The 12750-nt window shown below is 41.9% G+C and overlaps 3 protein-coding genes across 5 annotated transcripts in view; 1 reads left to right on the plus strand and 2 right to left on the minus strand.

Annotated features, from left to right (window-relative positions):
- LOC109472701 overlaps window positions 1-752 on the minus strand; it is a 7396-nt gene extending 6644 nt beyond the window's left edge. For both annotated transcript variants that reach the window (XM_019772554.1, XM_019772552.1), the window contains exon 1: window positions 673-752. The gene's annotated coding sequence lies outside the window, so the exon portion shown is untranslated. The remainder of the gene's footprint in view (window positions 1-672) is intronic.
- A 1832-nt stretch (window positions 753-2584) lies between these two features.
- Window positions 2585-4232, minus strand: LOC109472662 (sphingosine 1-phosphate receptor 4-like). The gene has a single exon (XM_019772500.1). It carries the CDS (start codon window positions 3756-3758, stop codon window positions 2619-2621), a length of 1140 nt encoding a protein of 379 aa, XP_019628059.1. The 5' UTR covers window positions 3759-4232; the 3' UTR covers window positions 2585-2618.
- Window positions 4233-6576: 2344 nt separating this feature from the next.
- Window positions 6577-12750, plus strand: LOC109472668 (tumor protein p63-regulated gene 1-like protein). 2 transcript variants are annotated; one of them, XM_019772508.1, is made up of 5 exons: window positions 6577-6911; window positions 9183-9277; window positions 10445-10621; window positions 11185-11362; window positions 12465-12750. In XM_019772508.1, exons 1-5 carry the CDS (start codon window positions 6591-6593, stop codon window positions 12651-12653), a joined length of 960 nt encoding a protein of 319 aa, XP_019628067.1. In that variant the 5' UTR covers window positions 6577-6590; the 3' UTR covers window positions 12654-12750. The 2 variants fall into 2 exon arrangements, with proteins under 2 accessions (XP_019628067.1, XP_019628068.1); XM_019772509.1 differs by having other exon boundaries at window positions 11185-11338.

Raw genomic sequence — 12750 nt, forward strand, 5'->3', positions numbered from 1 at the left:
TGTGTGTGAGAGAGAGAGAGAGAGAGAGAAAGTGTGTGTGTGTGTGTGTGTGTGTGTGTGTGTGTGTGTGTGTGTGTGTGTGTGTGTGTGTGTGTGTGTGTGTGTGTGTGTGCGAGAGAGAGGGGGGAGGGGTGTCCGTGTGTGTGAGAGAGAGAGAGAGCGCAAGAGAGATAAATAGACAGAGAGAAAGAGAGAGATTGTTGGAAACGTACAGGCAACTAACTAGCGGGCGCAAGCCGTGCGCGTCAGCCGTTATTTCGAACGGGACCGGTGGCAGTTATCATTCGAACATCGAACGACCGATCCCGTTCTTAGTGTGCGTTCTGTTGATTAAATGAAGTAAGTTGATCGACTGCATGCACGTACACATAAGCGAGCGCTCACGCATACACACACACACACAAACACACACTAACACAAACACACGCTAGCGCTCACGCACGCACACACACACACACAAACAGACGTCCGCGCTCTCTCACAATACAAACACACATACACTCAAACGGTTGTCCTTAAAGCCTACGTTTTCAACATATATACATTGAGTCAAACGAAAGAAAAGGAAACTATGCCGTAATTTCTCTAACGTATACTCAGAAGTAAATAAATCTAAGACTCTATGCTACTTAGTGTATCCAGCATGATAAGTACACCTGACACACGACTTACCTTATTTTTCAGTGCCTTACAGGGAGGTAAATCATCAGCCGTGTCCAGTTAACGACTGTTTCTTGAGTCGAATGTTGACTTCTGTGTTACCAAGCAACTGCCGAACCACTTTGTTCGTTTGTTCCATTGTTCCAGAACGTCTTTTGCCACCCTAGGATCTGCTTGGAGATTACTAGAACATGACCAGTGATCTTGATAAGGCCACACCGACTCAATTTAATTCAATCCGACCTACAAAGTATTATCAATTGAAATAACACACATAACAATACCCTCTAGATTATACACAAGTTTATTGTTAACTTGCGGCTAATTCTAAGTAACGTAACATAAATACGGTAGTAAATAGAAATAAAATTTTACAATAAAATTCACTATAAAATTTACATGACATTAACACCTGTTATAGAGGGATACTTTTCGTGTTATTTCCTTAAAGCCTCGTCTTCATCATTAGCTTTCTCTGACCTGCACAGTGCTGCACACCCACTCATAGGAAATTCAAACTCTACTGCTGGATAAATTACGGAGATAATTTCCCGACGTTTCGAGTGAGATCCACCACTCTTCTTCATTAGCGACACTTAAGAAGAGTGGTGGATGTCACTCGAAACGCCCGGAAATTAGCTCTATAATTTATCCAGTAGTAGAGTTTGAATTTCCTAATGCTTATCTAGATGTCTAACTTAATCAACGTAAGTGCTGCACACCTTTTACCACACTCATGTCACTGTCCTAGGTGCTGATGCTGATTCCAGTATGTGCAAGAATTCATGAGTGCTTACCCGATTAGGTTACATCATACAGTCCAATACATTTTCTCTACATTTTACAGGTCCTAAAATATACACAAACCCAAAACACTTCAGGTAAGTTAGAAATCTGCGATTCTTCTTGTTGTGGTGTGTTCCTTTCGTCAATTCTTTTGGTATTTGCCAGCTTTTATGTCCATCTATAGTCAAGTCTTTGATTATGAAATTCAATGTAAAATTGACATGATGCCGATGGTATTCTGGAATTCCGCTTCCAAATTATTTTTTTTGTCTGTCACTGTTGTTCTTAATGTTAAGTCGTGCTTTTTTTCTCGGCCATCGTTCCGGCTACTTATAATTTAAGAATGAATGAATGAAAGACCTTTATTGTACGTTTGTGCTCTAACAAGCTAAGTACGTACATACAGGTCATGAATAGACAAGGAAAAGGATACAGCAATGATACTAGTACTTAAACTATACATACTAATGTGATCTACTATTTACATTGTTCGACTTCTTCTCGCTTCTTGACGCAGTTATAGATGTAGGAGTATATAGAACTATGATACATGGTTTGTCAAGTTTCATAAGAAATATGAAAAATTTCTGATTCATTTAAATGTCCAAAGCTGGGGAACTTATCTATTATATAAGAATATAGGAAATCTGTTACATTTATCGTGGGATCGTTGTACGATTGAAATCTGTGGCAATCTTGGGATAGTCGTGCATGTGTCCAGAGAAATCCCAGATGTTTTACATCCTTATCGGCAGTTGCTTCTGTCACAGCCTGCACGAACATTCTAATATGACACCATTGTTCATTCCATAACAACGCTCGAAAAGAATTGACTATTCAAACTTCTACAATTTATCCGAATTTCTCTAAACTTACAGACCAAGAAAAAACTATTCTTCTCTTAACTTCCCAAAACTCACACATTTTGGAAAAGGTGGGACATTGCGTCTTCCATGGTTTACAGAAGAGAATGCAAACCCTTCAGACATAGTTTTAGACATAGTTATAGTTCTAGATAGCTACCTTTATCATGTAGACTTAAGTTACTTTATACTCTAGTTCATTGTTCTTTTATGTTTTGTTAAATTTGCAATTAGCCTCCGGGCAAGAATTTGCAATAAACTTTTCATCAAAAATCGTACGACGGCCTACGACAAAACTGACTCCACCGTTTAATGGTTGGTGAAGAGTCGCACGACGCCGCGACGAACTTCCTTCAGGCGAAACCCGTAGATCACAGGGTTCGAAGAAGAGTTCAAGGCCACGAAGACCAGCACTGTGGACATCGGAGTGTTGTACCGAGTAAACAGCGCCATCCTGACCGCTAGAGGCAACCATCCCACCAGGAACACCACGGTGATGAGCACGACGGTGAAGGCGGACTTCCGGCTGGTGCTGGGCTGGGCTCCCACCGCGGCTTCTTGTGCAGCGATGGCGTTCACCTGCTTCCACAGGCACCAGAGTATCCCCATGTTGAGGAAGATGATTGCCGCGATCGGGATGAAAATAAACACCAAGACCACGACCGCGTAGTTGAAGGACAACCCTGCGCCCAGTGGAATGCATCTTTCGTCAAAACGCCCTTCGCAGTACCAGTCAAAGGTGGGCAGAATCGCCAGCAGTAGTGACCACGCCCACACGAGAACCGCCACGAGCTTACACTTGTCGTTGGTGACGTTGTTGACGTAGGTCATCCCGTGAACGATGAACCAGTAGCGCTCGGCCGTTAGCGCCATCAGACCGTAAGCGGAGGACATCCCTGAGAGTAGCAGGATGGTGAATCGGAAACGTAGCAGGGCTTCAGAAGGTGAGGTCGCGGTCTGTACGAAATACACACGCGTGCCGGCCGAGAGGAGAGACGAGAACCCGGTCAGGACGTCGCTTGCGGCCAGGTTAGCCATGAGAATGTAGGCTGGCGTTTGGAGATGCTCTTGCTTGATGATGGCAGCTAGCGGGAGACTGTTTGCTACCACTGCCCAGGTGCCTACACAAGCAGAAAGGTAAACCAAGATCCCGGTTGACCCATCCTCTTCGTTGGTGGAAGATAAATTCGTTACCACAGTGGACAGACATGTGGAGACGTTAGAAGTAACGTTTACTGCTATCTCAGAGTTGTTGATAGCTGAGGAGGGGTCACAGATTTTGGATGAAACGTTCCGCGATGTTGAGTTGCTCGAAATGCTCGTGTTGTCGCCAACCTGCTGCTTTGTAACGCCCAAACCTGGCACAGAAGCAGAGAGCACTCCAGCGTAGAGAATAGCGTGGATGAAAATCAGTAGTGCCACTACAATGGGCTTCAGCAGGGACACCATTATCAAAAGAGATTGTGACGTCTCTGCATGATCATTGGCACTCTTGCTGTCTTGGTGTTACAAACACGCGTACGGAGCCTCAATCCCTGATGTCGCAAGTGCAGTGGCAATAAGTCTTTGCAGTGTCCACGGCTACATCCTATACTATTTCCGTACTCACAAATATTAAATCCAATTACGTTTTTCCTGTCTTGTGCAGCTGGGTCTTCTATGACAGTTCACATTGTCTTTGATCTGGGTTTTGGTACCAGCTGGTTTACTGGACATTTCATCATGACTTCGCAGTTAGTTTCCGGTCCAGTCAGTGAAGTCACTGCCACTGGCCTACTGATCTTACCGAAGCTGATCTCTAACAAGTCTTTGGGGCAAAAAACCTCAGTGTTTTCCGGTGGCTTTTTTAGACACGAAACCATCTCAACGTAGTAACCCTGACTGCGACAACAACCGACATTCTCTATTACGTAGGTACGAAAGTACGTAGTCATTACTCCATCGTAGTCTTAAAGAAATGACCATCAATATATGACACATACGTACTTGTTGTATCCAATTGCTCGGTCACATACGTCTTGCGTCTGTTAAATCCATTTGCATTGTCACATGCATCTTGAGATCGTCGTATTTAATCGTGAATATGTGTCCTGCGAAATTCCATCTATCCGATTGTGGCGGAAAAGGTTGTCTTTGGTCCTTGTCGGCGGCTGCTTCTGTCATTGCCTGCTTGGAAATCGACGAATGTCCCCGTGCCGTAACGAAGAAAACAATTTCTCTAAGTTCATCTCTGCAACTTCAGTCAAGAACAAGAGTACGAACGTCCGGACTTGTAAGACGTAACGGCAATGGCTTCACAAGGGTTGCACTCTCGGAATTTTCGACTTAAGGCTCATGAAAATACATTTCCAGCAAATGTTAGACGGTCGTTTAGAATTCACCACGAATGTGCATGTTACCAGATCCGCCCTAGAGTCCAGTCAGTCTCGTAACACTCAGACTAATCAGTCTGCTCGAAATCTAAGACTTTAGGTCATGAAAATATAGTCGCCAAAGGATTTGTGGCGTGGCAAACCGTAGATATATGCAGGGATTAGCTGAGGTTAGCCTGAATAAAGTAAGTCTTCCTGGGATACGTTGGGGCATGGTTGCGCTAAGGGTGGTTCTTCCGGTTGGTCAACACAGACACAAAAATCTCCGTCTTGCAATAATTAATTAACATTTGGGTAAGAATTGATGTCTACTAGCTAGCTGTTCCCTAAGGGAAAATATAGGAGTACGTGCATTTGATAATAGGTGTTTTCTGGCTGACCCAACCTGTGGAGCAACTTCTACATACGTTCATATACCACATCGACTTCCACAGACAATGCAGTTTAGCATATTGGGACTTGTTAAAAGGTAACGTAAATATAATTAATTCTAAAGAAAGAGTGACTAAACGAGTCCAACAAGGAACTAGAAATAAATACAAAAAGGTAGATATAACTGGCATCTATGTGTGACATCTTTGTATAACGCGGATATACGTATAAACAGAGAAGAAAAAATTAAGTACATTAAACAATAAATAGAAGATTTCAGAATTCTGTAAAGTACTAGTATTTAGATTTGTAATTGTATTCTTGTTTCATCAATTATTGTATATTTCTCGCTAATCGCTTTGCATTTGTCGCCTGCAAGGCTTGGTCAGATCGGAAGCTAATATAAGTGAAACATCATGTCGTTTGCATCTGGCAAGTGCAGCGTTACACATTTTTATTTCAAATGCAACAGTACATTACACTGACTTTCAGGAAGCTGGGCTGATATTCGTAAGTCAACAATTATACATTTGGGGACAACAAGTAACGTGGGGTCGTGTGGCGTAGCGGCAGCGTTCTCGACTCGGAACCAGAGGCCCCGGGTTCGACTCCTGACATGCCACCGATCTTGTGCCCTTGGGAAAGGCACTTTACACTTTTCTCACTTCGCTCAGGTGTAAATGAGTATTGTGCTGTCCCTGTGTTGGTGGCGGCATTAATATAAGTTGAAAAAACTTGAGTGTGCCGTCACCACGTCTTGTGATTGCATGTTTCGGAATATATATATATATATATAAAGTAACGTTACATACTATACAGCAGGTAATGTTACATAAATGCAACAAGTAACATTACATAGATACAACGTTACTTAGATACAATACTTTACACATGCCATATGCATTATGCCATGGCGCCATTTTGCTGCAAACATAAGTAAACTGTAATTCTTTCTAAACTTTTTGTGGAGCTTTCAACAGTTTTGGACAGTAACCTTGGATTAATATTCTGTCCTAAATTCCACATCCATATGACATGATATAATAGGTTTATCATGCGGCATGCATCAAATATTCTACTAAAGCCTTTAAAAAGATTCGTTGAGGGATTTTCTTTTAAAGAATGGGAGATAATTCCTTAAGCTTGATAATAGGACATGTACACTTCCGGCCAGGCGACTTAAAAGATAATCGGAAACATGGTGCTTTTTCGTGAGTTACTAGCCTCTACCAGGCTTGGGGAGGCGGCTGGAAAGAAGTAGAAATCGGCCAAATAGAGAGATAGGCATGCCAAGGGAGTTTGTCCATTGAGAGAACAGTTCGCCGAAATGTTGGGCATAAAAACATTTTCACTAACCCTTGCCTTTTCCCTAATGACCTCAATGGAAGGCGTTTCGAGCTTCTTTTGAACAAACATATTGGGTCAAACAAAGAAATCAAACAGGTCATTATACGAAAAATTGTTTATTTTCCTTGTCGGTATCCCCTTGTGGCACCGTCATGACGTCACGACGTACCCGTGACGTCACCAAAACAACATGGCGGACGCTCACTACAGAAGACAAGACCAGGATCTCTCCACAACTAGTGAGAGTTCCGACCAACAAACCGCGATAAACATGGAACAGAACCTCGCCGACGAGAAGGGCGGGCTCATGGACCTCTCCGGGGTGAAGTTAGAGCTGACCAGGCCTGACACAGCCCCGCCGGACGCGAGGTTGTACAACGGAGCCGAGGCCGAGGTGTCCTTCGCTGGTCCGGCGGGTCCGACCGCCGCCGCGCCCGAGACCAAACCCGTGAAGATCGGAGGTGGAGGGGACATTAGCGAGAACATCGCCAGGGGGTTCTTCGCCTATAGGGTGAGCCAAAACTTCTTCTTATAGTTGCTGTCTTCTGCTTTTTAATAGAGAACTTTATTGACACAACAAAAGTACAGCGACTTTGTAAGGTCTAAGACATGTAGATAAAACGTTACACTTACAGACAAATATACATGTACATGGGTACAACGAAAATTATTATCCTACGTACAAAACAATAGATGGGTCAACTAATACTTGTTCTAAGGTCTAAACATTCTTTGATATATTTGCCTATTTGTAAATATATATAATAAGTAGTCTGTATATCATTTTTAGGATCCCAAAACATGCTTATGACTGCCCCCCCCCCACTACAACGTACTGTGTGATTATGAGGGGAGGGGGGCAGATTATATATGTTATGGCCTTATGCCAACCATAAAGATATATTAAGATTATAGTTACATGTTTGGATTAGAAGAGGTGAACAAAATTTGTCAGTTAATACTTGATAGATTAAAATGGTTGACAATAATAAGGAATTTTTGTTGTTACAGGTAGTTACATGTAACGTTACATAATTGTTATTTATAGCAAGGACGTTCTATGGGCCATACAAATTTAAATTTGGGCTATTCAAATTTTAACAGTTGTCTACATCTACAAAATAATATATGTATAGAACTATACACCACTGAGTAACAACACCCTTCACAAGGCATTTTGGCCAAAAATATGGCTACACATTTTATAGTTTTATACTATTGGTAATGGAACTGCACTAATTGAGTATAGAATGTAGTCAGAAAGTGGTAAAATTTCGCATCTAATTACATGCTAGTACCTGAGAACTGAGAACTTTTATTAATTCTAATCTTATCCTCCATCGTCCATGTGGGAGCCTGTATGGGGGGGGGGGTACTATCATTGGTAGAATACGTCAAATTCAGAAAGAAACTTAGGCTATGCATTATGTTGAATTCAACAGGTTGGCTTTGGTTCACCCTAAATTCACTGAGGTGCCAATTTTACTTAACAGTGAATGCAGTGATTATGTTCTACATGGACCGGTCTTGCTACGAATCACGTAGATTAAAAAAAACGCTGTTTAAACTCTACAGCAAAGCCAAGTGTGCCCCCCACCCATTTAGACCCTTAGGACAAGTACATGTACTAACTTTCCCCACATTATGCCATACCTACTAACACTTTTGTAATGAAAAGGCTGTCAAACATGTTATTAAATATTTATTGCCTAAGTTCAATGGCCTAAATAGATTCTGTAATAAGGTCAGAAGTGAATGAGTCACCACTCCAGTGTGGGTAATATCTATTCTTGTCTAACAGTTACAATGTCACATTATAACATCATAGTAGTCTATACATTATTTGGAGGCTTTACTAGATATACAATGTGCACTGTAGGGGCTAGGTGTGATACTTTTATTTGGTGTCAATTTCTATATTGTACATGTATGTAAATGTAGAATATAGTCATCCACTGTAATAATATATGTACAATTTGTGTACGCCTTACTTGAATGTAGACCAGTCTATTTCGTGCCACTGTATGTTATGAACGAAATAATACTTTGTGGGAATTGATTAATTGATAGCCTGAATATATTAGTAAAAATATCTACAGCAAAGCAGGTGATAGTAATTGCAGAAAAAGTTATTTTAAGCCCTGATGATTTATGTACAGTATTCCAATTTATGTGTTGGCTCATTTCTCTGTTGACGTGTACATGTAAGACAACACTTCATAGCCCTAGGGCTAGAGAAGTATAATTTTAGTGCTTGTACTGGAACATAATGTGTGTCTTGGATGTGAAGAAAACATCTTGCGAGTATAGGTATATACAGCTGGGGGGGGGGGTAAACAGTGTGTTTTTGGAGCTTTGGTTCTGTATTTTATTTGTAAGTATGTCAGATTGCTTGAACCCAAATTTCAGCCAATTGTGGTTGGTTTGTGGTGGTTCAGGGAAGGTTCTGAATGAGGGACACTGTGGCTTTAGATAAAGATTATGAGTTGAAAAACCTGTACATCTGTGTCACTTAATTCTATGGTGAAAAGAACCTGCTAGAAAAACATGAGAGAAAGCTACCCTAATGTCATATATAGTAGACTTTTAGTAGCTAAACAGGAACAAGGTGGCATCTGCTCCAGTAGTACATTGAACATGTATGGCTTGTAACTAGTGTGAATGTATACCTCAAGTTACCTATACTTTTGTTTATCATATTAAAAAGCATGACTTTTGCCAAAGATGGTTATTAAAGTGTATGAAATGTGAAGTCTTAATTGAATTTTTCTTTGACCTTCAGCCTGGTGCGTTTGACCTTGCAGTAGAGACGACTAAGTCTGAGGTGGTGTTGCCTGATGTTGATGGTTCACTACGAGGAGCCTGGCTTCTCACCGAGTAAGTCTGGCAGCTTTTTATTCAAGTTCTTTTTAACTGCAGCAAAAAGTAAATTTTGGTGGCAGTGCTCAATAAAAGGCAAGCATGAAATAAAATTGTCTAATGGCAGTAACAGGTCTATTCTGTATGACACTGCCCTGTGTGTGTGTGACTATGCAACTTATTAATAATTCAAAATAATGACTCTCTCAGACATAAACACAGTTATGCATTTTCCCCTAGGGAGTTTCAAATTGTCCTAAGACTCTTGAAATTACTGATGTTAAGCTGCAACAATCTAGGTTCTTGGTCTGAACAGATATTTTAAATATTTTAACTTTTCTTTAACTGTACTGTACATGTAACAGTTTGGATAGTGTTAGTAAGACAATCTAGATCTTAGACCCCTTGGACAGAGATTGTTGACTTTATGACTATTTGTATATTTAAGAGTATCTGACTTATTAGAATACAACTAGCCCAATAAAATCACACTTCTACATGTACCAGCCCTTCTATTGGTCAGGGCACAACTAGTAGAAGCTTTTTTGGCCAACATCTAAAGTCAAGAGAACTAAAAGAAACATCTTAATCTGGCCATGGTTGAAGTAACTAAAATTGGACCAATTAAATTATCAGACTGAGAACTGTCTGTTAGGCCTAGCAAAGAATCTGAAAAAAATGTTGTGTTTCCTGTTTTCAGAACGACCCTAGAAAAAACTGCTGACCCTAGCCTTATGGGGGGTTGACCCTTCGAAAGACATATATTTGTCAAGCAGATCATATTAATTAAGCTCTTATTATATTGGTTCTGAGAATAGTTCTCTCAAGTAAGAAGTGTTTGTCTGGGAGACCAGGAGCAAAATGTACACACAAAAAAAGACAAAACAAATTCATTATCTAAGAAATTTGCTTAAACCTAATGAGATTTTTGGTCGCTCAATGATATGGCCTTTTATTATTATATAAGTTTTAACAATGTGTAATAATGTGCAATAATGTTTTTAACAATAATACCTTTTGATAGTATATTTTAATGATATTTTGTGTGACCACAGAGCAATTCAGGCATCCAGTATGGTTTGTGCGAGTCTGTCGTCAGTGCGAATTGTGTATGTTTGAGTTTCAAATTGAAATAAAAACCATTCTACTTCTACTACTACTACTTACCAACTTTGTGTGTTTCAGGATTGACCACTGGGATAGTGAAAAGGAACGACTAGTCCTGCTCACAGACAACTGTCTCCTTGTCGTCTTCTTCGACTTCGTTGCCTCAAAGATTCACTCCTTCAAGCGCATCGTCCTCAAGAACTTGACAAGCGTGAAGATCGGACCGTTTGAGTACCCTCCAAACTCTCTTATGCCGTAAGTATAGTCCTGTTTGTTTGTTTGTTTGTTTGTTTATGTTGTCCCTCCCTCCCTGTAACATACGGACTGTGGATTTAGGACAATGACCAGTGTCTGACCACATGCCAGAATAATCGTCCCTACGATTGTGGGCATCAGACGGAAGAAAAAGAAGACAAGGAAATGTCAGCACTCGGTCACAACCTGCCGTACGTGCTTCTGCGTGCTGTCTACGTGCAAAAACGTGGGCAAACGTAGGGCATCCGTGCGTGGTGAGTACCGCCTCCGTACGGAATCCTACGGATTTGGGAGCACTCAGACACGCCGTAGAACTTTAAGTGCATGTAAATCTTTTTCTGCGTGCGGTCTGCGGATTCACGTGCGAGTGACGTACTCCCTCGGCCGGTCACCCTACGTTTTCAGAAAAACGTAGCAGACGTGGCCTTAAAAAAAACGTATGGACAAAAAGCATGTACGGCAGGTTGTGACCAAGGCTTTAAAGAAAACTCCTATAGGACTTAATACAACTGTATTCTTTCTTTCATGATTCACTCACTCATTCCTTCGTTTGTCCGCCCCAGCCGGCGTGCAGGTACGGGAGTCCAGCTTTACTGGAGCCGCGAGGAGGCGACAGCCGTGCAGAAGTGGAACCCGTTTAACCGCGACATCCCCTACGCGATCTTCTCCTCCCACCCGCTGATCGAGCGGACCCTGCGAGACCCGGACGTGTACCGTGTAAGTACACTGGAGCCCCTGAAGGTAGCGTGACAGTCCTAATGTGGGTGGTGCTGCGGTGGTTGCGGAGCCTAAATCTTCGCGGGAACTCTGCATGGGAATGCCAAGCACAAGTTTGGACCTTCTCACTTGATTAATGCACCTGGGGTTTTTCTAACACTGGTCACTTTTTATCTGTTTTCATCAATTTGATTTGCGGACAGTTGGGTCATGTGGCATGGCGTAACAGGAGAGCATTTGGATTGGAACCAAGAGGTCCCACGTTCGAACCCTGCCATGTCACCAATCTTGTGCCTTTGAGAAAGGCCTTTCCCAAAGGCACAAGATTGGTGACATGGCTTTCCTGGATGGATGCCTGGCAAATCTATTGGCCTCCCTCTACCCAATGAAAGAAATTTCACAACCAAAACCTGAGCTCGGAGAAAATAGAATAAAGAGCTACATGTATCTAACTTGCTTAACATTCTATATCAGGAATTTTGAAAGTGACATTTAAAGTGACCAGTCTAAGGAGACATCTGCATGGATCTACCAGTATAATGTGTTTCTCAAAGCATGTGGGAGCCCTAAAGTGTGGTGGAATGAATGCTACAGTAACTGTACTTCAGTCTATTTGGTATCGAACTATCCTTTGAAGTAACTTAGAGTTAGAGAAACAGTAATTGTGGCTCTCTGGTGCTAAAGGGCTTGAAAAGATCTGTTGGTTGGCTGGTTTGCAATCAATTATTAGATTGGTTGGTTGGTTGGTTGGTTGGTTGGTTGGTTGGTTGGTTGGTTGGTTGGTTGGTTGGTTGGTTGGTTGGTTGGATGGATGGAGGATGGATGGATGGATGGATGGATGGATGGATGGATGGATGGATGGATGGATGGATGGATGGATGGATGGATGGATGGATGGATGGATGGATGGATGGATGGATGGATGGATGGATGGATGGATGGATGGATGGATGGACGGACAGAAGGGTGGGTGGATGGATAAATGGATGAATGGACGGGTGGATGGATTTATGGATGGATGGTTTGTTGGTTTTTGTTACTTGGTAAATTGATTAATTGAGCTATAAATTGATTGATTCATTGATGTTTTTTTTTTGTTAATTCATGTTTTTGTTTCTTTCTCCAGGTTGAAACGTTCCACGTGGCCTTAGTGCAGGGCAGTCAGGCTGTCCGTGCCACACAGAGCCCAAACTCGCCGGCTCTAAACGTGGTGGAGGGACCCATCCTGATAGAGAGTTACGCCAGCCTCTGGTCGCTTATCCACAACCAGAGCCGTCTGGGCTTCTCCAGAGAACGCGGTGGTGTCAGCTTCTAGGTGTTCTAAGCAGTGTACAAAATACTTTTTTGAACCAGGTTGCTCAGTGTACAACCTACAGCAAAAATTAGGTTGCCCATCAGAATTTTAGGTTGCC

The sequence above is a fragment of the Branchiostoma belcheri genome, unplaced genomic scaffold (genome assembly GCF_001625305.1).
Source record: "Branchiostoma belcheri isolate BF01 breed outbred unplaced genomic scaffold, Haploidv18h27 scaffold28, whole genome shotgun sequence".
In the NCBI taxonomy this organism is placed as follows: Eukaryota; Metazoa; Chordata; class Leptocardii; order Amphioxiformes; family Branchiostomatidae; genus Branchiostoma; species Branchiostoma belcheri.

Coding starts and splice junctions, on each gene's coding strand:
- LOC109472668 (XM_019772508.1), top strand. CDS start 6,591: ATGGCGGACGCTCACTACAGAAGACAAGACCAGGATCTCTCCACAACT. Junction 6,912..9,182: donor GGGGGTTCTTCGCCTATAGG/GTGAGCCAAAAC, acceptor TTTGACCTTCAG/CCTGGTGCGTTTGACCTTGC. Junction 11,363..12,464: donor GTACACTGGAGCCCCTGAAG/GTAGCGTGACAG, acceptor TTCTTTCTCCAG/GTTGAAACGTTCCACGTGGC.
- LOC109472662 (XM_019772500.1), bottom strand. CDS start 3,758: ATGGTGTCCCTGCTGAAGCCCATTGTAGTGGCACTACTGATTTTCATC.